The sequence below is a fragment of the Pteronotus mesoamericanus genome, unplaced genomic scaffold (genome assembly GCF_021234165.1).
Source record: "Pteronotus mesoamericanus isolate MK-2021 breed Mesoamerican mustached bat unplaced genomic scaffold, CSHL_Meso_final contig_169, whole genome shotgun sequence".
Taxonomy (NCBI): domain Eukaryota; kingdom Metazoa; phylum Chordata; class Mammalia; order Chiroptera; family Mormoopidae; genus Pteronotus; species Pteronotus mesoamericanus.
In genome coordinates this window covers 22,431,835-22,454,986 of record NW_026555068.1, presented here as the reverse complement: position 1 = coordinate 22,454,986, position 23,152 = coordinate 22,431,835, and the positions used below count along the sequence as shown (strand labels likewise).

General features: G+C 47.5%; 1 protein-coding gene across 1 annotated transcript in view; it reads left to right on the top strand.

Annotated features, from left to right (window-relative positions):
• Nucleotides 1-23,152, top strand: part of TENM3 (teneurin transmembrane protein 3) — a 548,392-nt gene that overhangs the window by 509,267 nt on the left and 15,973 nt on the right. The window contains exons 21-24 of the mRNA XM_054566195.1: nucleotides 1,097-1,251; nucleotides 2,032-2,906; nucleotides 19,413-19,588; nucleotides 20,875-21,110. Of these exons, the coding sequence (XP_054422170.1) occupies nucleotides 1,097-1,251; nucleotides 2,032-2,906; nucleotides 19,413-19,588; nucleotides 20,875-21,110 (1,442 nt within the window). The remainder of the gene's footprint in view (nucleotides 1-1,096; nucleotides 1,252-2,031; nucleotides 2,907-19,412; nucleotides 19,589-20,874; nucleotides 21,111-23,152) is intronic.

Here is a 23,152-nt window from a genome sequence, read left to right as displayed (position 1 = left end):
TTAGAAAACGGGGGGTAGAAAACCCAGTTAGCGCCCGATTGTGCCTGCTGCTGAGGCCTGCGTTCTCTCCTGAGCTGCGTGCTGGCAAGCTGCGCCGCACACCAAGTGTTTGCAAAAGCCGTTCCGTGTGAAGCTGCTGGAATCCTAAGTTGATTTTACAGTAAATATTAGGTCCTTGGCATTTTTTATTGTCATTCCATTTTTCTTTTTTCAACTCCTCGAAGAAGAAAGCAGCTACTCTCTGTTATTCAGGTCACATCCTGCTAAACGTCAAACAAGTGCCCAAATTCTTTCATTGTCCTGGAATTTCTTTGTCTTGCATGAGTCCCAGGCCTCTTTAAAAACCATCACCAAGCAACCTTATTAGCCCTCACCCAGCTTGGAGCTATTAAACTTTTGTTTCTATGCCATGGGAAAAAGCGCTTGCTGGGAGGAATTTCTGGAGGTAACAAGAGCTAAAATTCTACGTGATAAAGGTTTCTAGCTTTTAAACCAGTTGGGACTGACTCTTTGCTCATGTATTATGCCACTCATTACAGTGTGTTTTGGTTGAGGGCTTTAGTTTTTTTCATTATAGCCAGCAACTATTGTGTGAACAAGGACTGGCAAAAAGTATTTGTTGTACTGAATTATTCATAATAGCAAATTTCACTGAAACAAGGTCAACGAAACACTAACCTTGGCTTAGATCTATTTTTGTTGGAATATATTAGTTACTCTAAGTTCAGTGTAACAGTTTGACCTATTTCTATAATTTATAGACAATAACATTATACAGACATTATAAGTGATATTTAACACACAAGTCGTATATATATGATTCTCACACAAAGTGGGAATTCTTACAAATCCGGGTTATTTCTTTATTACAGTTTTACATATATTTGTATTGCAAATGCATATGGTGGGTTTTTCCTAATGTGTTCGCAGTCTGTAGTCCTTCCTGTTACCTGTCACCCATGTTATTGCTGGGGTTAAACATTGACTTCAGTGATGGGCCTTAAAGTTTAATGAAAAATTTTAAAAAAATAAAAGTTTAATCAAAGTAGTCATTTTTGAAAAGTAAGTAACACTTGCTTCTCTTTCTTGGATCAAGGAATGGCGATTGATAAGAATGGATTAATCTACTTTGTGGATGGAACCATGATCAGAAAAGTTGATCAAAATGGAATCATTTCGACTCTCCTGGGCTCTAATGACCTGACGTCAGCCAGGCCTTTGACCTGTGACACAAGCATGCACATCAGCCAGGTAGTTCCAGCGTCGGCTGACTTCTCCATGTTTCCTCTAAGTGACCCAGTTTACTGTGTCAGCCGACTGGGATGACGCCATGTTCAACTGCGTGTGTCGTGTGTGGCGGTCGGAGTGATAGAGCCATTCCGTTCAGATGTATCTCAGGAGCTAATAAAAAGTTACTTTCTTCTGTAGTTCTACATTTGATGAATTCAGTGAGATATAGAACGATTATCACTAGGAAATGCTAAGCGTTTGCAATAAAAGGCCAATAAAGTGGGAGCATGCAGATATTCCAAAAAGAACAGAACCATTTACTTAACTCTGTAATCTTTTGATTGCATGAGCTCCTTGCGTAGTAAAGAGAACCCATGTGATTAGTCTCAAGGGACTTATATTTATAATTGGGAACTTTACTATTGGCCTTATTGAAAACACAATAGAACAGGAATGGATTAACTTCATAGAAAGCCCTGACACTGGGTGGTTATTACTGCTGAAAGGAACGTGTGTTCATATCTCATTGGTATCTGTGGCTCCCTCCTTAACACGTTCATTAGCTGTTTGGCTGGCACTTGCAAATCTTTCAATAAGCTGCACTTTTAAATAAAACGCTGTTTCCTACATTTGTTTTCACTCAGACTTTTCAAGTTTATTTTACTGTAGCTATTCAAAAAAACAGTTTTAGAACAGTTTATCAAATTAAGGGTAATTTCCCCCAATGGTCTAATTTAGTCTTCTGGCAAATTAACTGCAGTGCAGTGACTGACTAACCGGCCCGTTTCCTGGTTCATTAAGGTGCGCCTCGAGTGGCCCACTGACCTGGCCATTAACCCGATGGACAACTCCATCTACGTGCTGGATAACAACGTCGTGTTACAGATCACTGAGAACCGGCAGGTGCGCATCGCCGCCGGGCGGCCCATGCACTGTCAGGTGCCGGGGGTGGAGTACTCTGTGGGGAAGCATGCGGTGCAGACGACGCTGGAATCGGCCACCGCCATCGCTGTGTCCTACAGCGGGGTCCTGTACATCACGGAAACTGATGAGAAGAAAATTAACCGCATCAGGCAGGTCACGACGGACGGGGAGATCTCCTTGGTGGCTGGCATACCTTCGGAGTGTGACTGCAAAAACGATGCCAACTGTGACTGTTATCAGAGCGGCGATGGCTACGCCAAAGATGCCAAGCTTAGCGCCCCGTCGTCCCTGGCGGCGTCTCCCGACGGCACCCTGTATATCGCAGATCTGGGAAACATTCGCATTCGGGCTGTGTCAAAGAATAAGCCTTTACTTAACTCTATGAACTTTTATGAAGTTGCCTCTCCCACTGACCAAGAACTCTACATCTTTGACATCAACGGCACCCACCAGTACACTGTGAGTCTGGTCACTGGCGATTACCTGTACAACTTCAGCTACAGCAACGATAATGACATCACCGCGGTGACCGACAGCAATGGCAATACCCTTAGGATTAGGCGGGACCCGAATCGGATGCCAGTCCGAGTGGTGTCGCCAGATAACCAAGTGATATGGCTGACCATCGGAACAAACGGATGTTTGAAAAGCATGACCGCTCAAGGGCTGGAGCTGGTCTTGTTCACTTACCACGGCAACAGTGGCCTCCTAGCCACCAAGAGTGATGAGACCGGGTGGACAACGTTTTTTGAGTAAGTATATCAGAATTCTTCTTCGATTGTAAAATACTGGGATAAAATCTAAAATAATAACGTAATCCTGGGGGGATCTAGAGGTTCTATGATTTTAGCTTCTTTGTTCTGAACAAGAAGATAAAATGAGACTTGGGGCCTCTGAAGGGGCCCTTAGAAGTGAGAATCCCCAAGGCCCAAGTTCCAGCCACATCGTGGTAAAGCTACCTGTGCTTAAGGTGTAGCGTTTTCCTTCCTTCAGACTGAATGTACTAGCAACAAACTCTTGATGAACACGCCACGGCTTTGGTTTTAGGCCTAAACCCTTTGGGTTTACAGATGCCCGTGTGATAAGGTTATTTTGACACTTGTCACTAAAGAGGAAACTTAGAAACATGTGCAATGACCTTAGCTGATGATCACATCAGTACTATGAATGCAACTCTTTTTCCTTTTCTCTTTTCTCTTTCCACCACAGTGGACATACAATGTTACATTACATTAGCTTCCAGTTTACAGCACAGTAGACATTTGTGTAGCTTAGGAAGTGATCCCTGATAAGTCTAGTACCCACTTAACACCATACACAGTTATTACAGTATTGTTGTCTGTATTCCCTATGCTGGACGTCACATCCACACACCTATTTTTGGAACTGCCAGCCTGTACTTCTTAACCCCTTCATCTTCCTCACTCAGCCCTCCAACCCAACGCCCATCCAGCAACTCTTACTCGTCTTCTGTATCTATAAGTTTGTTTCTGTTTCATTTTTTAGATTCCACATATAAGTGAAATCATGTGGTATTTGTCTTTCTCTGACTTTTTTCACTTAGCATAGTCCCCTCTAGGTCCGTCCATACTATCGCACATGGCAAGATTTCATTCTGTTTGTGGCCGAGTCATATTCCATTGTGTATCTGTATCCCATCTTCTTTATCTGCTCATCTATTGATGGGCACTTAGGTTGCTTTCGTATCTTGGCTGTTGTAAATAATGCTGCAGTGAACCTCGGGGTGCATGTATCTTTTCAAATTAGTGTTTTGGATTTCAGGGGCAATAGATACCCAGGGGGGTAATTGCCGGGTCGTATGGTAGTTTCACTTTTAATGTTTTGAGAAACGCCCACGCTGCCTCCCACAGCGGCTGCACCGCCTGCACCCCACCGACAGTTCACAGGGCCCCCTTGCCTCCACAGCCTCGCCAGCATTTGCTGTTTGTCGGTGTATTGACGATAGCCATTCTGACAGGTGTGAGGTGATATCTCATTGTGGTTTTAATTTATATTTGCCTGCGTTGCATCTCTTCATGGGTCAGCTGGCCATCTGCACGTCCTCTCTGGAGAAGTGTGTATGCAGGTCCTCTGCCCGCACACACAGAGAAGAGTTTAACCTTTTATAATCAGTTGCTGGAGAATCTAAACTGCGCTTACAAGAACCTTACCACTAAATGCAGATCAGGAATTGCTGGATGCTGTGAAAGCCTATGGAAAAGTCTGCTGACCCAGCCAGCGTGCTCTACCGAACGTGCAGAATAGGGGCCTAGGGAATGTGCTGTTTCAACAGTCATATTTTCAGAGGCCAATCATAATGAAGTGAAAATTAGCCCTTGTATATTTTATGGTATATGTAGTTTGCAGTGAATGCCTGTATAAAATTATTTCGATTACTTATTCACTGCACAAACCATAAGGGGAAATTCGATATATAGAGGTGGCATTTGACAAATACAAAATAGTCCTTGAACTGAATATTGAGTTCCTTAGTGTGATTTTTGTAATGATATGCTGAAGCAAAACTATTTTCTGTGGGAACACACCTCTGAAATTATAATAAAAGTCAGTAGAAAAAAATGACCCAATAGACAAATATTTTTCGTACAACTTTCCTGGAGTGGATCTTACATACAACGCACAGTTCTCCTGTAGCTTGAATTGCTTTTCTTTCCTGACAGATCCCCTTTTAGTAAAATGAATGCTGCCCAGCAGCATGATTTTTGTCACAGGAACAACCCTCCCAACTGAATTACATTAAAATTTTAGGATCACACCAGGAAAGGAATAAGTTGGAAGTTAATGGCAAGGCCTTCTTTGCACCATTTTCAAAGCGATAGCAGGCTACGTTGCCGAAGAGGAAAAGGAGAAAGGGGACGGGAAAAGTCACAACCAGATGAGCCTGGGCAGGAGAGCTTGTTGCGCCATGAGGCCTTCAGGAAATGACGGTGACGCTGGCAGGTCTCAATGTCAGTGAGAGTCGGGGGGACAAGAGAGAAGTAAGTTCAGGGTAGAGTCTAGGACTCAAGCCATCTTTGAATGTGTCCTGACTTGTTCCCAGGACTTGACGCTGCACCGAAGCTTATCACACAGATTACTGCTGACACAAAAACTTCCTGCAGCAGATACAGTGGTGTACCTGCAGCCTGCAAATGAATTTTCACCGCGTTTGGAAAATTAGAGAAAGGGCCATACTGCATTGGTGGAGTTAGTATCCACAGATGTGAGATTTTTACCTTTTTTTTGTTAGGGCGCTCAGACACTTTCTCTGCCACAGACACCCTCGGAGAACAGCAGGCTTAGTCAAGACCCGATGTGGCTGCCCACACCGGGGTTGGCCTGGCGAGCCAACCTTGGGAACATAATGGGCAAGCACTGTTTTAAAGAATAAAAGTTTATAATTAACGTGAATAAGTCACAATCATACTTTCACTAATACAGACTCATGACACGTATGAACTATACCTATTGTCTTCTCTCTTGATAAGTTAAAGTCGACTATCACAAAAAGCACTTTATTTTTTTTAAGACTTTATTTGTTTATTTTTAGAGAGAGAGAAAGGGAGGGAGAAGGAGAGGGACAGAAACAACAATGTGTGGTTGCCTCTCATGTGCCCCTTACTGGGGACCTGGCCTGCACCCCAGGCCTGTGCCCTGACTGGGAATCGAACCAGCGACCCTTTGGTTCACAGGCCGGCACACAGTCCACTGAGCAACACCAGCCAGGGCACAAAGAGCACTTTAAAATATTTTAGCAAATAGAAGCCTCATAATCACATATATACATAGATGTTTTAAGAAACCAGTGCTTCAAAAATAACATTTCTAGTAAAATTGACAGAAATACTGCTTTTTAAAAGCAGAGGCTTTGTTCATTTTCCTCTAGTTAGCTACAGCAAAGACATGACTGAAAAATTTAAGAAACAATTATGCATTTTACAAAACAGAAAAAAAAATTACAGCATTTAACCAAATTCAGAATCGTCACGTCAGAACGACAGATGATCGTTTGTCGTCTCTGCACACGTGCTTGTCATCAGGCTGTGGAAGAGCGAGGACCACCTCTGCTCAGAGTGACAACCTCTGAACCAGTCCGAAGGGCAGGAAAGAAGGGAGGGGGTGTCATCGTTGGGCAGCCCCTGGCCTTGGTCTGCATGAGCTTGAGGTGGGCGGCAGGTAAGCTCAGCCTCTGTCACCACGCCTCAGGGCCCTGACAACCAGCCTTTGTGCTTCTTGCGCCCGACGGGGACATGTCAGTGGGTGCGAGGTCTCAGGAGAGACTCAGCTTCCCTGCCAGACGGCCTCGGGGCCTGTGGACGCCCAGAGCGTGCTTGCCTGTCACAGAGTCCCCTTCCTGTCTTTGTAGCGCTGTGTGTCTAAGCTAGACCTGAAGCGCACTTGAGGATTTCATAAATTGAGGAATAAGGAGGCATTCGAGAGGTCCAACAGTCTTCAGGGTTTTACCGAAGTCACAAGGAGGTTGTGAAAAGAAACACCATTCCCAATTGAAAACACCTGTGATCTATGATTTTTCATGACACCAGCCCCCATAATCACCTTTCTGCACAAATACCTGGCAGAGAGAAATTAAATTAAATTTTTCAGCCCAAATTCCCACTTGCACGTGTCCAGCTTCCTAGCGAGACCAGGGTCCAAAAAACCTTGAGATTAAAGCTTTACAGCATTAAAAACAGATGCAAAAAGACCTGGAATGAACAAATTTGCCTATGGATAAAAGTAGTTCCTCTAGTTCCTACCAAAAAAATTAGAAGACAGAACTAACTCAAATTACTTACCTTACATGTTTTAATTTATTACTTCTTTTCTCAGCACCAACTTCATTGGTGTGCCACAGTATTTCTGAGTACAGAATGAAATTGGAAAGTGTTTTATAAAACGCAAACTAATTAATTGTCTTTCTGGCTCCTGGAACGTTGTGTTGCATGTAGAGCTCTCCCAGTAGCTATTTGCTGAGTGAAGGAGTAGAAGAATAAACCGTAATGTAGACAGGTAAGTGTTATTTATAGAGAAGAGTCTGATAAACCTATAGCTAGTTCTTGCCAAGTCTTCCTGGGAAGGGGACCATAAAACTACTTGCTTGCCTTTTGAAAGTGTTCCGACCTCTCTATACCAATAGTTAATGCTAAAAATAGTAACACTTCCATTTTTGTTGCTGGTTTTTAAAAATAAATTTACCTACTATTACATGTCTGCTCTCTTTTTACTTTATAAAATACACACTTCATCAGTTGGCCTTATTATTGAAATAATTAGCAAAAATATGAATTTACATCCCTAGCACTTCTGAAACATTGGCATTGAGGAGTTTAGGAGTCAAGACGGAAAACATTTCCTTGCGCAAATGCAGTTAAACCATGTTGTGTACATGGTATCAGACAGGATCATTGTAGGGAACGAACACCTGGCTCCCAACCTGAGAGTCTCATCAGTCACCAAGGAAATCGGCCGGGGCGACCTTGAAAGGGCTCAGATTGTAAAGCACAGAAGCCTGCATTTCATCTTCTTCCGGGCAGCGCCTTCTCTCTGCGCGCTCCTGCCGTGTCCCTGCGGTGACGGGTTACAGCAGGGGCCGGGGTTCTCAGACGTGCCGCTGGGGGGTGTGATGGGGGACCGCAGGAGGGGTCAGGGGGCCCCACCCCGTAGGCCCCACATGCGGTAGGTTCCAGCTGGGTTCTAACTCAGCTTTGAAGTCTCTGTGTTAGACAAATGCATTTCACGAGCTGGATAATTACTTGTTACGGATTGCATGAGCCATCTTGTCTGAGTCTGCCTCTTCCACCAACTGGCTGGGCAGTAGCCAGGCCATCCGGTCGGCTAACAGGGTCCCCTTGCGTGACGACGACGTGACAAGCCTAGTTCCTCCCTTCACTGAGCATGAGGGACTCTTTCACGCTGCCACTCCTGCCATTTAAAAACAATTATCACACATTACAATTCCTGAGTTAGAGCAATGCCAGGGAAACCAAAAAGATCTCACCTGCTAAAAATTTATCGTTTACAACGTTCATACCCAAAGCGAAACCACAGTTCTTACGCTTGAGTGCCCACAAAAGCAAGCCCCAGTACGTTGAACTGGGCAACAGAATAAATGATTTAATAGTAAGTGGCATTTCACAGCCCTCTGCTTTCTCGCCCCCGGAACACAGCAACAGTTTTGGCGTATTGGAGGCCCTCCTGTCCTGAAGCAGCCGCTGGGCTGCCCCCTCGCTGGCTGGCCGGCGTGTGCTCCCCCCAGGAGGGCGGCAGTTGCTCTGTCCTGGGACTTGGCACACATGGGACTTTTGTGTTTGTGGAGCGGACACTGTGATCTTGTGTGAGCTCTATTCAGATTTGCAGAGCAAATCGCTGCATTTCCACGTTCACACGTCTAGGGAGGTGCATGCGGGTCTCTGGCTCCCCGTTTGTGGGCTCATTGTCCCTCACTCCAGCCTCGCTGTTTCGGAGTGCGCTTCCCAGCCGTTTCTGTGCAGGGAGCTAACTCTGCACCTGGGACTGCCCCGTGGCTGCCACCGACCTGAGAGAGCCAGAGGATGGCCCTCGGGGCTGGGGAAGGGCCACAGGGACAGGGCGGCCACTGCACACTTGGGCAGCGGGCGGCACGCGCGAGAGTGAGGGAGACCCGGTGGCAGCTATTCCGGATCAGACCAATGCGTCCGTTCTGGCTGACATGGAGTCCTGTCTGAGAAGCTTGACATCGGTGTCACGTTGCATCCTCCTCGTGTGTGTGTGTGTGTGTGTGTGTGTGTGTGTGTGTGTCCGTAAGAGCGTCCGATGTTGGTGGAAGTACCTTCCACGGGTCCGGCCCTTAGGCAGCGCCTGACATCCAGCTCAGACCTCAACCGCTGGAACTGCACGTCGCCGTTTTCTGTCAAAACTGCATTAGAAATAGAACAGCCCCTTTTCTAAGCACTTATCTAAAGGTGGTGCTTGGTTCACCTCGTTTCTGTCCCTTTCTCGTCCCTTTTTCTTTTCTTGCTTTCTTCATGGAAGAAAGCACTGCAGATATTAAGAATGATTTTAAAGACATTTTTATTAGCAAATCACTTAAAGTCAGGGGAATGGCTCTCTCAGTATTTTGTTGAACTGTTTGATAATTGTGCCTTAAATTTTTAACCAGAATGTGGATTCCCAGGGATATCAGTTTGAAGTGGCTGCTGTACCTTTCAAAGGTCCAGCTGAACAAGGTGAAAGCGATACCTTTGTCAATGCTTCCTTTAAACCGGCTTTCTTCCGCAATCTAGTTTTAAGAAATAATTAGTTCCATCCTGGTGTCAAAGCAGAAAGGAGAAGGGGAAATTGTATGGTGTTCATATTATTCAAAAAAAATAATTCCAGGAAAAATAAAAAAAGATTCATCTGCTTTTCCCAGTAGATCTCAATACATCATAGGATATAAAATTTCTCAGATATTCTTAGTATAATGTGTAGGGTGTCACTAGTCACAGGGCTACATTAACTCTTTCAGTGTGTACCCTTTAGCACATGAATGTTCTAGGTGTGAAAAATTGCTCCATGGTGGTTCAAGAACGAGTACATGCAGCTGAAAAAGCGTTGAATTCCCCCTTCGAACTAATTACGAAACCGTCCAGAGGAGACGGATGACATGACCTCCTCATACCTCAGCGGTTCCCTTACGCAGTGACCATCAGGTGATCCTCCTAAGACTGAGTTACACATACCAGCCATTTGAGAGGATTGATAACAGGGCAAGAAAGTTACGCGTCGACAACCAGTGGAGGGGAACTTTGTATTGTCTGTTGCTGCTGCTCCTGTTGTTTTACAATCACAGAACTGAAGGTGGGGAGCTGGGTGTTTTCCGGAGACTGTCAGCACCTCCGCCTCCTTCCCACGATCTCCAAATAAAAGCAACCACCACGCCCCTCACGCCTCGCCACCCTAACTCCTGAGCCCCTGGCCGAGCCCCAGGACCCCGGGTGGTTTCAGGAGGCCCGGACACCGCAAACACAGAGCGAATGTGGGCGCCGCTCTCGTCTGCCCTCTCCTCCAGGGTTGGGGGACGCCTCCCTCGCCGCCCTCACGTCTCAGAAACGCACCCACACACTCCACATAGGATTTCCTGATAAACCGCTGGCTCTAAAGCAGGGCCCCGAAGCTTCTGAGAAATGGTGATAAAAAGAAATACCACTTTATAAATGGCTAAAAACTAGGTTTTCTTCCCTTTAAATCTATTTTTAAGAATTTGACTCATATAAATTAAGATTTTTTTTAAATCTCTGGGTCTTTGGAAAAAAATCAGTATAAGAAGCAAAGACTGAAAAAATGTGTAATTTATCTAAGGGAATAGTTAATTAAGTATTTAATGAATATGTGTCAAGCATTGGCAAGGAGGAAGACCTCACTCTCTGTCAACTGTAGAAAAAGGAGAAGGGAAGCCAAGTCCTAAGAAAGGCCAGCAGAAGCTTTCCTGAAATTAAAAAGAAGTTCTTTACTCACAGATGATGTTTTTAGGCCAGATCAGTTAGTTACAGTAACAACAAAAAAAAAGATTACAGGAATGTTATAATCTGGATGACAGAATGGCTAAGGATCTGAATGCATCACATTTCCTACATAAACCAAGAAAAAGGATGACTAATCTTAAACGTTTTTGACCTTAAGGAGTGAGTTTGTTCCATGGTCATTTATAAACTAGAGCTGATGAGAAAGGTTATGCCCTGCATTTCCTCGTCACGTTCATGTCTGCATGTGCATAGTCAATGAAAGATTAGTTCATTCGTGCCTTCTTAATTTAATAAAGATCCCTGGTTTTTCAACTTAGTTTTTAAAGTGCGCTGCATTCTCCCTAACACAGGGGAGGGCCCAGAGGCGCGGTCCCATTTGGGACCAGTCCAGGTGACACGGGCCCCCGGAGAGGGACTGTCCCCCGAAGCAGCTAGGCGGCCCGGAAGAAAGTGAGTCTTTGAGTGTCACGTGGCGGAGGCGCCCTGCTTGGCCAGTCATCCCCTTGTTCCACACCCTCTAGGCGTGGAGAAGCTGAGGACTGTGTCCGGGCCCTTTGGTCCCCCAGCAGTGCCCGTTCCCCCACGAATTCCCTGGCATTCATCTCTGCGCTTGGACACACCGTCCTTCAGTAGGAATCTACTGTGTGCCAGGGGCTGAGGCTGGAGGCTGGAGAAGGCGGGGAACTGAAAGGTGCACCCCGCCTTTCACGGGGCTCCGTGTCCGCCGAGGGAGACAGAGAAGAGAATGGTAACAGCAAATGCGGAGACAGGGCCGTTGCACGTGCTGGGAGGGTAGGAGGCCGGGGGCGGGCAGGAGGCGCGAAGACTCCCCAAGGGGGTAAAATTGTGAGCTTAGTCTTGAAAGGTGTGAAGAAAGGTTAGCACGCAGAGGGAGAGTGTTCTAGAAGAAAGCACTTCTGTGGGAGGCAGAGCATGGCTGGTTTCCGAGAGAACCAGGGACCAGGACGCACGTGGAGAGCGGGGCGGTGCGATGGGGAGCCCTGTTCTGATCGCGGGGGGCCGGGGGGCCGGGCCGCCCTGTCTGCTGCGGCCTCCATCTGGGCAGACCGGGCGCTGATGAAGGGCGAAACCGGGAAGCAGCAGGGCCCGCCTGGGGGCTGCGAGGACGCTTTTAATGGAGACGAGCACAAGGCTTCGAAGGGGGCAAGGCGATCGGGGGGCCATGGGCCCGGTTAAGGAAGAAGGCCTGACCAGGGTGTGGGCACTGAGACTGAAGAGAAGGAAGTTGGTTCGTCGTTAGGAAATGAAATACAGCTTGGCGAGCGAAGGCGGAGCGGGTGAGTGAGAATGAATGGAGGCGGAGGGCCTGGCCGGGTGACCCAGTGGATGGGGCAGCGCAGGCAAGAGCAGGTGGGCAGACAGAAGGTGAGTCCCGGTCTCGACATCGCGAATTGGCGCTTGCCCCCATCCGGTCTAGCGTGCGGTCCGAACGGCTGCCAAGAGCTCGGGAGAAGCCAATTCTAGGGGCGTGGGCGTGCGGGCTATGGGAGGAACGCGGTGGGAGCGAAGTCACACCGAAGAGGAACGCAGGGTACCCCGTTACGAGGGGAGAGCGTGCCGGGGGGCATTTACAGACCGGAGTTTCCTGCGGTTCAGTGCTAAAGGCGGTGCCTGTGTCAACACGTGCGGGTCTGCTGTCTGCTACTGGATCCTGTACCCCTAATTTCTGAAACCTTCAAATCCGTGATGTCTCCTGTACATCACATCAATTTCTGTGTATTTTCCCTCTTTTGCTCCTTCATGGCCCAAGTTTAACCATTCCTCTGCTTTCCCTAAGCCCTGACACCTGGCAGAGCATTATTCATTTTCTTGGAAGAAAATATTTATTTATTTTCTCTCTTAAAACTTGTGAATGAACCTCATTTTCATCTAAATGCTGTTTCATCTTGGATTCTGAATCCATCCACTGCTGCCATTGTCTTTACCTCCAATTCTTTCACATTTAGCTCGGTTTTCCACGCCGTTGACCTTTCGTTAGTTCCTTGATGGCACTTTCTGTCAGCGCTCTGGTCTCTTTTCTGAGAGGCAGCGTAGGCCGACCGGAAAAGGCACTGGGGACTAAAACCTTGGGATCCCACCCTGAGTTTATCACTTACGCCTGTATGAATGTCGTCACACCTCTCCAAAATTTTGTGCCCTGGCCTGTAAAATGAAAGACTTTTTAATAATTAAAAACCTCTTCCTACTCAAAAGAATCTGTGATTCTGACATTTTTCGTGAACTACCCTCTTCTTGTCATCACTCACCGCACAGCAGTTCGTCGGTGGCATTCCGCGTAAGAGAGAACACGGACCAGCATATACAAAGAGGAAGACAAAAGAGAAAGATGTGTTCATCCTCTGAGCACTTCAGGGCCCCTGGGAATAAATCCAGGAGGATGAGGCCATGCCCAGCTCTGTTTTACAGATTTTTTTGGAGCAAAAATCTCCCTTGTCACCGGCTCTCTAGCAAGTCTACTCTTCAAAACCTGCCCAAGACGTGTTACCTAAACAAATCAGATGTGTTCTGCTCACATCAACCCTCCTCGGTCAAGAAACAAAGTTTTTCAATGACGTGTCTACGCCTCTTCGAACAACAATGGCCGGCCCAGGTTCTTACAGAGCCCAGAGGGCGCCAATTCTGGAAGGTCCTGACTGGGTGCCTTTTTCACAAGGCCTCTCAATTTCAGAGCTGGACATGGTCACTTTGTCACCTCTCCCTGATGTGGTCATGACTGTGCAGAGACACTGGGTCGCTTTTTTGGAATCTGATCTTGAAAAAAACATGTCATGTTGGTGACCATCCTTCATCAAGTTCAATGTTCAAAGAAAGGGCTGGACCGGAGGTGAGGGAGGAAGGGTCCGTCCTGGTCTGTGGGCCTGAACTCATGTGACCTGGGTGTTTGAAAAGGAGAACAGTGGCCTGAACTGCAGCTGCTGCCCTTTCGGGTTTTACGTAGCAGAGCCGGTCAGAATTTGGACCGTGAGCAAGTTCCCTGAAAGAACCCAAGAGCTATGTCTCTTCCTCACCCCCACCCCATGCAATTCCAGCCCTGGCTCCTTAAGATCCTCTTAGCATTTGGGATGAAAATCATATAAAATAGTACTTTCTTCTTTTGCATTTTCCCTGTCATCTTTGGTAAAATATAGGTAGCCATCAACTGAGTGCCAGGTGAACTCATGACTAAGGAGTTGGTTGATAGCTTTACTTACCTTAACGATGGAAGCATTTGGCATATTCTACCCAGAACTGCGTTTCTGAGGATTTCCTACTGACGCACCTATGCCTTTTCTCAGAATTCAAAGAAATTATGATTTCTCCATGAGATAATTTTGAAGATACACGAATCTTAGATTCATTCCTAGAATGCTTCGGTATAAATTCTTCTGATATTACTGTCACAAATCACAGAATTGCTCTTTAGGTTCCAACCCAGTCCACCGTGTTTAGATAATGCCTGTTCCAAATGGCTGATGCTGTCGGTCCTTCATCAGGAATGTGGATCAAGGCATGATGGATGCGTGTATGTCTGTTATGGTGGGTTAATGAGTGTGTTCTACTTTACCACAAAGACAGACAAGAGGCAGTTACACATTAGCCTTGTGAAAAAGGCATTGCCAAACAGAAGGCAAGGTGAAGGGGTTTTTTTTTTTGTTTTGTTTTTTGGGGTTTGTTTGTTGTTTTTTTTTTTTTTTTGCCGGCTCTTAAACTGAAGGAAATATGAGCCTAAGGAAATAGAAGACAAGATTATTGCTCTGTGTAAAGGGGACAGTGTGGGGGAAAGGGTAGGTCTTTCATGGGAGTTCTTCCTCTGGGTCAAGTCGGCAAGCAGACAGATGTACACCAACCAAGCAGCTCTCAGAGCAGCTTATTCTGGGACGGGGAAGACACAGAAGGAACGTGATCCCATCCAGAGGCCCCTAGAACGTACCAAACCAGCATCTGCTGCTGCCGTGCCTTCTTACGACAGGCCGCGTTGACTGGGGAAGCCAGCGGTGATGCACACATTTGCCGGCTCTCGTGGGCTCTGCTGCAGGTGACAAGGAGGAAGGGCAGGACAGGGCGTTGCCAAGGCTGCCTGGAGGGAGCGTACGCCCGGCTCGTTTTCCACAGAGTCCAATCCCGCGCCGGGCTGCACTGTCAGCCTACAAAAAAGCGCTCCCCCCAGCTCTCCAGAGTTATAATTGTCCTGTCTCTGGTCCACTGGCTTCTCTAAAGCCCTGCTTTAATTCACACAGATTTTTCTCAACCACAGAAGATGATTTTTAAAAACGTAACATTTGATCGAAGGAGCCCTCTGACGAGGAAGCACCGAAGACAATAGATAATACTGCTGTCGGGCTTCAAAGAAAGTTTTTGAGATGTGCAAGTTGTGGCCACTTGAATGAATTTGCAGTATCAATAGCCGATCGACGAGTGTTGGTAACAGCGCGAGTCAGTCGATTTCCCCTCAGATGAGGCGCCCCTGCAGCTGGTTCAGGGAGGGGGATTATCAGAGTTGTGTTTCCGAAGATTAAGTTGGTATCAGTGAATATAGGGAGAGGCAAAAAGACCAGCTTTAAATCTAGGGCAGCTGTGGGAATGGCAAGATAAACATCTGAGACATTATGAAGAATAAAGTGAAGACTTGGGAACTTGGAGTCTGTGAGGGGGAGAGAGGAAATTTCCCGTCAGCAATGAACACAGCATTTTCGCCTGAGTGCGGCTGAAGTGCTGATCTCCAGGGCATTTGTCCATAATCCTACTGCTTATGAAACTTGAAAAGACGTTTTAAAATATGCCGCAAAGGCTAAAACAGCAAGTCTAGGCAAAAAAAAAAAAAAAGCAATCACAATTAAAGACAACAAAAAGATAAACATCCAATGGGCATTCCATCAGTGGCCGAGCACAGGGTCACTAAGCGCCTGAGGAAGTTCGTCTTTTCCAGTGCGAGTCCTTTGTGAGCGGGGTCCATGGGGAGCAGAGAGAATGCACCGTGTTAGGAATTGGAAGCTGGGAGGCTAAGGCCGGGTGAGGGGAATGGAGTTGATGGTCTCTTCCAATTCCCTGGAGTCTCCTGCGTTGTCAGGTCACAAAGCCAATGAAAGGAAACACACTCACACAGAAGAGCGGGGCCGCGGGTTCACCGCCAAGGCCGGGTGACGCTAGGCCAAGCCACGAAGTTGCTCATGAGCAGAGAATGTGCCCAGCGGCATGAGTTTGGTGGGGGGGGCTCTTTCAGGACCGAAGGTCCCAGTCTGTCAGGGGACGGTTGGACACTGGCTGGTGCGTTGTGTGTCTAACTTTGTCCAGGACAAGAAGGGGTCACCTGGCATTTCTGAAAGTACCTGGAAGCTGCCCTTGACCCCTTTTCTTGGCTCCCTCCTTCATCCAGAGTCCCTGGTAACTCTAATGTCCTCCTCCACCGTGTTTTCGCCTCCCTTGACATAGGTGCTAATCCGTGAAAAAGTTTTCACTGATCCACACTGAAATGAAAAGAAAATGATAACAATAATGATGTGGAGAATTTTTTCATAAAGTTTTACTTACTTCTCGGAAAGAAGTGTCTCTCACCCTGAAGGTCGGCCCTGTCTATCCTTGATCTGTTTGTGTGCCTTTTGTTTTATGATGGAGGTAACATGTAATCATGTTTAATTCCAACACCCTGTGCCAGTCCCCTGGATGTTTTTTCCCCCTGGTGTGTAAAAGCGGCCGGTCTGAGAAGCACTCGCTCTCGGACCGGTCACCTCGCCCCGGGCTCCTCCTCTGAGGCCGCCATCGTTGGCCCGATCGAGCCCTTTTTCCTGCCCAGTGTTCTTCAGCCCCCTCGGTCCCCGGTGACGGAGCCTGCCCAGTGCCTCCCTCCGCCGCGTCGCGGACGCTAAGAGGACCCTGCCCTTCAGCGGGGCTCGTCCACTCCCTCCCACACCTGCTTTGCTCCCTCGCCTTGTGCTGTCCTGGCTGCGGCGCTGTCCCATGCCACCTCCCCCTGTCTCGACCCCGTGTCTATGCCGAGGCCAGGCCTAGGGCCCCAGCTGGAGGCGGCCCCCCCCTGGCTGCCCCCACACTCCGGGCACCCTGAGGGCCCTCACCACCTACAGGGAGCCCGTTTTCCTGTGTCCGTGGCTTCTCTCCCCCTCCGGCTCCCTACGCTCTTTGTAGCCACCGTCCCCTCGCCCTGTAACCTTGCTTGGGAGCAGTTAGGCGACCAGCCCAGCAGGAGTTCCAAGGGCCCTTGCGCGGGGGCCACTGGCCTGGCCCCCTGCTGTATGCGCTTGAGCCCCATTGGTGCCTTAACTTAGGTCCAGCCACTGCTCAGAAAGGCAAATGCAGAACCCCCAGGACTGGACTGTGTCACTGGCCACGCGGATCCCAGCTCAGCCTGACATCATTCTAACTGCACCACCTGCAAAGGTTCCTTGTATTTTTATTTCCACTAGCACCCAAGGCTAATCCATTGGAGGCTGGGGGCCCAGCGCCCTGTGTTCTATGCCCAGCGCTCGGCTTCCTGTGCTGGGGCACAGCCCCCAGGACACAGGCATCTGGTGGGCCGGTGAGCACAGGTGAGACAGGGGCTGTCCGCAGACGGGCGATGCTCCGCTGTAGAGTGAATGGAGCTAGAAAACATAGACCTGCAAGAGGGTTGCGAGGGGACAGGTGAGTGACAGCGGCGAGAAGGGATCAGCAGAGCGCTGGCAGCTGGCGCCGTGCGCAGGAAGCTGGACTCCCCGCCGTAAGCCAGGCGCTGTGATCTGCACAAGGCCAATGGGGCCGGGGCCTGGCACGCGAAGTTCCAGGTCTAGTCCTGTCGGGAGACGCAGCCTGAGCCCGACCGAGCCCCCTGACCACGTCGCGTTTCGTTTTTCCACCTGTAATGCAGGGACTAAGCTACCTTTTACAAAGGAGCATTCTAAGGGATGTTCATTTCTTCAAAACACACTAACGTGTTTTCATATTATACTACAAGAAACGTAACGTGAGGCAGGAAAGATGCCCAGGTTTAGATGTAACCGCAGGCTGGTTTTATCAGTAACTCTGTATAAATACTCCTAATGCATGTGTGTTTCTTCAGGGGCAGTCGTTTCTTCCAAATGGCAATGACAGCAACAAACCATGCTGGGCTTCTTTCATGGCGGCCTTCGTCCGCCCCGCGGCATTGGGGACGGTGGGGAGGGGGTGCGGGCCCTTTTTTATTTCAGCTCTGCCTTTTATGGGTCCAAACAATGATTACACTTAATGGCGCATTCTCTTTCTCTTCTGTTTCTCCATCACGTGTGGCTCTCGTCTGAGGGCCCGTTCCTGCCGCTGGCGGAGCAGCACAGAGAATTGTCAGAACTAGTCCGTCAGCCCCGTGATCTGACTGCTACGGGCCCCACCGAATTAATGGGACCAGCTCATCACTGGGCCCGAACGGACACCCACGGTTCTCCTTCCTCCTGTCTCCCTTCCCCTTTCCGTTTCCACCGTGACATTACCCTCGCTGGGTCTTCTCTACTTTTATGACCTAGAACCTTCTTCTAATGAGTAACCGCAGTTGTCAAAGCTAATTTGTTACTCTAGTTGCCCTCTGTCCTTTTATAACAAATATCATTTAAGCATTTTTTGTTACCCTTTAAGGCCTTGGAGCCCCATAGTCATACCTATTATTAAGATATTCCTCACGTTTTCCTTCCCTGGTGCCTTCTGCCTTTCACTATTGAGATGCTTTCCCTACTAGCTCTGCGTCTGGGCTTCCTGTAGGTGGGATTTTGTTCAAGCCTCTAGGTCACCTAGACCTTTTGCTGATGAAGCAGCCTTTGTATCAATCTGAAATCCAGCCTTAAGTATGTTGTTGTCCCAAGGAAATTCCTTAGTTTTTCACCCACAACTTGCTTTTTTTTTTCTTTCTTCAAACCACATTGTCATTTTTGAAATGTCCTCGTGTGCTACCACAAATGGAAAAGTCACTGAAAAATCAATTCTTTAATGAAATGTTGTATCTATAATGCATAGTTATGATTATGGGACAGCTTTTTAAAATATATCTGAACATTTAAATTGTAAGTTCCTCATATGTTATATGCTAAAAAAGTAAGTATATAATAAAGCAACTAATCATTAAATGTCAGTAACTACGACATCCCATTTCAGTAAACATAATAAATTACCACTCAAAATAACCCCCATTGCTACAATGTCAGCATGGACAAGATAGATTATCACTATCCCAACCAGCCTTTAAGTCCCAATTTACCATTACACAATACGTCAGTCACTGAGAAATAAAGTCTTTAAAAGAGTTTATTTTATTTGTTAAAGATGTCTCAAGATACTAAAAGAGTACATTTAAATATGCAAATACATACATGCAGGCATACATACTATTTTACAAAGTCGTATATATATTCATATTGTACTGTCATATAAAGAGTAGAAGTTGATAAAACTTTAAAAACTGATATAACAGCGAATTGAATCTACTTTGAGGAAAATGGGAGAATACGAAGGAATTTAGTATCAGCAAACATGTTCCCTTTGAAACAGCAAATTAGACGTGCAGGAAGATTTCGGTCACACTTCAAAGAGCGGCACGCTGAGACGGAGAGCTGGTCTGTTTACTCTTGCTCTCGCCGGTGAGGTTCTTCTATGTTAAACAGCCTTTGATTACTTCAAAGCATGTTTGAAGTCCTCAGTCTGCATAGCTCCTGCACAAAGACAAATATTCTTCCAAATTTGTGTGACTAATGTTGCTGCGCATTATGTTATAAGGAGAGCCTACCCTTCCCTGTGTAACACAGTCAATGCCTTTGTATTCAGCTACGACAGCGAAGGTCGTCTGACAAATGTCACATTTCCAACTGGAGTGGTCACAAACCTTCATGGCGACATGGATAAGGCCATCACAGTGGACCTGGAGTCATCCAGCCGAGAAGAAGATGTCAGCATCACTTCCAACTTGTCCTCGATTGATTCTTTCTACACCATGGTTCAAGGTAAACCCAAAAGCAGAGTCTTAAACTGATGGTTTTAAAATAGCGCTGGCACCCAAATAGACTGTGGCTCCCCCACCTTCTAAGGGGAACCGGAGCAGGGAAGGTGAAGATATAAACCTCTGGAGATAGGAAGTAGTCTAGTGTCTGCATGTAATGTTTACTGAGTTACATACACGTGAAGTTATAGAGTGTATAAAACTATATGTTAACCTTGAAATAGTGTCCTTTTTAAATTCCCATTTGATAAAACAATCGCGACTCTTCAGGTGCACCATCAGACCGTTTCCGATGATGTCATCGCTGATGTCAGCCGCACTGCCGCAGGAGTACCACTGCGGGGGGCATGGCCCTTGCTGAATCGGTGTCGCGCGGCCTCTGAACGGCCCTATGGCGCGGTCGCTGGGGCTTTGATCCCGACTGCAGATACCCCCTTACGTAACATCTGGAGTTGGAGCGTCTGTGTCCTGGAGGCCTGTATGCCCAGCGTCTCCACGATGCAGCCTCCTGCTGTGTTCCTTTCGGGGGTAACCCCACAAAAGCCTGTTTCCCACGGCAGTCGCCAGTGAGAGGTTGTGGCTCTAAGATTCATTGCAAAATCTGAGTTAAACTTCTTTGAATCACTTTTATTTTAAATGTTGTCAGGTCATCGCCGCTATCGCCTACAATTAGTATTGCTCGACCTCAGTTACCCTCCCAGTGGCCCTCTGTTATGCACGCGCTGTGAGCGGACGCAGTAGACTACACTATGAAAGTGGGGGTTTTGTACAAATATAAGATGCTTCTCTTTTTGTTTTTAAAGCCAATTTCAGGAGGGATGTCACCTCATAGTTTTGGTCTATGAGGTATAGATATTAAGTCCTTTCAAAAGTTCTTTGGTAAAAGATACAAGGATGGGGGCGGGGCCAGTCTTCTAGACATCGCAGTGACAGACCGGCCCCCAGAAGGGCGCCTGCCTGGCTCTTTGCAGGACACCTACTGCCTTCTCCCTAGAAGTCGGGCCTTCATTTCTCTCATCAGGCAAATGAGAAAAAGAAATCTACTAGAATGCAGAAGGGTTCTAAATTCCCCTAAAGTTTTCCTCTACCAGTCAGCCCAACCTGCTGCGGCATAAAACGCCGGAAATCAGAGTTGTTTTATTATTTTCTGAGAGGACGTCATTAAGCATGTTTTATTCTCTTATAAACGGAGTTCAGTCGGCATTCTAGAAATTCATATCACTTCCAACTGCGTCGCCACCTGAGAGTTCAGTCCACATCGATAGTTCACGTTCTCTGCTCGTTCCGCAGATCAGCTGAGAAACAGCTACCAGATCGGCTACGACGGCTCCCTGCGGATCATCTACGCCAGCGGCCTCGACTCCCACTACCAGACAGAGCCCCACGTGCTGGCGGGCACGGCCAACCCGACCGTCGCCAAAAGGAACATGACGCTTCCTGGTGAGAACGGTCAAAATCTGGTGGAATGGAGATTCCGGAAAGAGCAAGCCCAAGGAAAAGTCAACGTCTTTGGTCGAAAGCTCAGGGTAAGCGTGTGTCGGGGAGCAGGGAACGGCTGCCATCCGGTGTCACGTAGGCGACTCTCCGTGAGGGTGGACCTGGGGCTCACCTCCTGCCCACCCTCATCTGTCCGGTGCGCCCTCCACGCAGCGCCTCGCCTCCCGTCGTGACGTCTGGCCAACAATCAAGCCATCAGAGCCTTCATAATAAAAGCCATTATTTCAGAGGGGGGCTTCCTCAATGTGTTGATGATTGAAAATCATTCTTCCCTGGGAAATTAGGAAATTGCATGTGGCCCAATCTCAGATAGCCTGGAAATCAGTTGATTCTTATCTTATTAATGTTATCTTTAAAATCTCACACTTTTCCTTGTCTCGCTCGGGTTGATGGCTTCCTAATGTGGGGATGGCGGTAATTAGGGTCGGCTTACATGTTGAAAGTTCCCAAATCATAAAGATGTATATTGAAAGAGACGGGCTGGCCATTGGGAGGTGGATTATTTCTTTGTGCTCCCAGTATTTTTTAAGTACAGTTTGGGCACAAAGAAGAGTATCCACGTCAGAACCTACTGCCGCCCCCTCGCTATTGATCTATGTTATTTTTCGGAGAAAGGCAACAATGTTTCTGATTACGCTGGTGTACTTTGTCTTTGTGAAGTGCTCCCGGTGTTACTTTGTTAGGTGTTTGTTTCCTCCATTTCACACTGTGGGCCAAATATATCTCAGAAGCGTGCTGTGATTTATGATACATATTTAGTACTTAATCTAAAACAACACGGATTAAGTACTAAAACACAGGTGACAAGAAAACCACCTTCAGACCACTAGAAACTGAACCTGATTCATTCTTTCTAGTATTAAGCAGACTTTAGTTTATCCGCTAACTATAGATAAGCACTCCCAAAATTATTTTCCTTGCCATTAAACCACAGTCCCTAAACTCAAGGAGAGAGAACAAAATATGGAGCACACCATTAATGCCGTTTGTTTGTTTGTTTGTTTTTGCACCCAAAATGGTTCAATGGTTATTATAATAGTCCAACAGTTTTACCTTGACAAAGCTGCAGGGTTAAAAAAAACAGCTACTACATAACTGTCTCTGACTATTTCCAAGAAAGGGAAATGAAGTGAACAAGAATCAATGGATCAAATACATACTTTATGCAGTTTAGAGGTTATATGCTGATTCCACCTCAATTGCAAGGCAGGTGGGTGGAGCTCTGACTACATGGCTGTCCGGAACCAGTGCCGTATGCCCCCACGCCACCCATACCCCAGGCTGTGCAGGCTGGGCACCCGAGGCCCAGCCCCCGGGGTCGGGGGTCCTGGCAGGCAGGAGCTGGGAAGGCCGGGGCGGCGGGGGGTGGGGGCGGCGGGGGGCCGGGTCAGTGAGAGGAGAAGAAAAAGCAGGAGAGCAGTAGAGGGAAGAACGGAACTGGGGTGAAGGTCGAGCGACGGGCAGGAAAGCAGGCTTAGCCTTGCTGCAGGTCACTTTGCCAGGGTCCCGGACTGTGGTCACAGCTCCAGCTGCTGCATTTTCTGCTGCTGACCCCAGGGCTAGACAGCTGCCTATACCCTGCACCCCTGCCTCCGCCTGCACCCCAAAGACACAGCCCTCAATGGGAACTCGAAAACTGTGGGTTCTAGATCGGGCTCCATTTTTTTATTAATAATAAACCTGGGAAAATCAGGACATCTGTAAACCTCGTTCTCCTTATCTATGTCATGACAGCTATATCGTGGTCTAAACAGTGTATTATTTAGGCACTATCTGATGATACAGCCAGGACAGAGACAGTGCTGTTTCGTGCATAAGTAAAATGTGCCGTACTCTGCCTTTGTTTCCCACCGTTGTTACAGAATCGTGGGCAGCAACGTGTGAGTGCCCCAAAAACCCAGGGCCCGGTGGTGTGTCCCTAACCCCGACCCAGAGAGTCTCAACCCCGTAGGCAGAGGGGGGCACTTAGAGCCACACAGCAGGGGGCGGGAAGGGGCTGTTGTGGTCGCTGGTTAGGGAAACGCCCCAAGAGGGAAAAGGAGGGCGATACCTTGCCCAGAAACTCGCAATG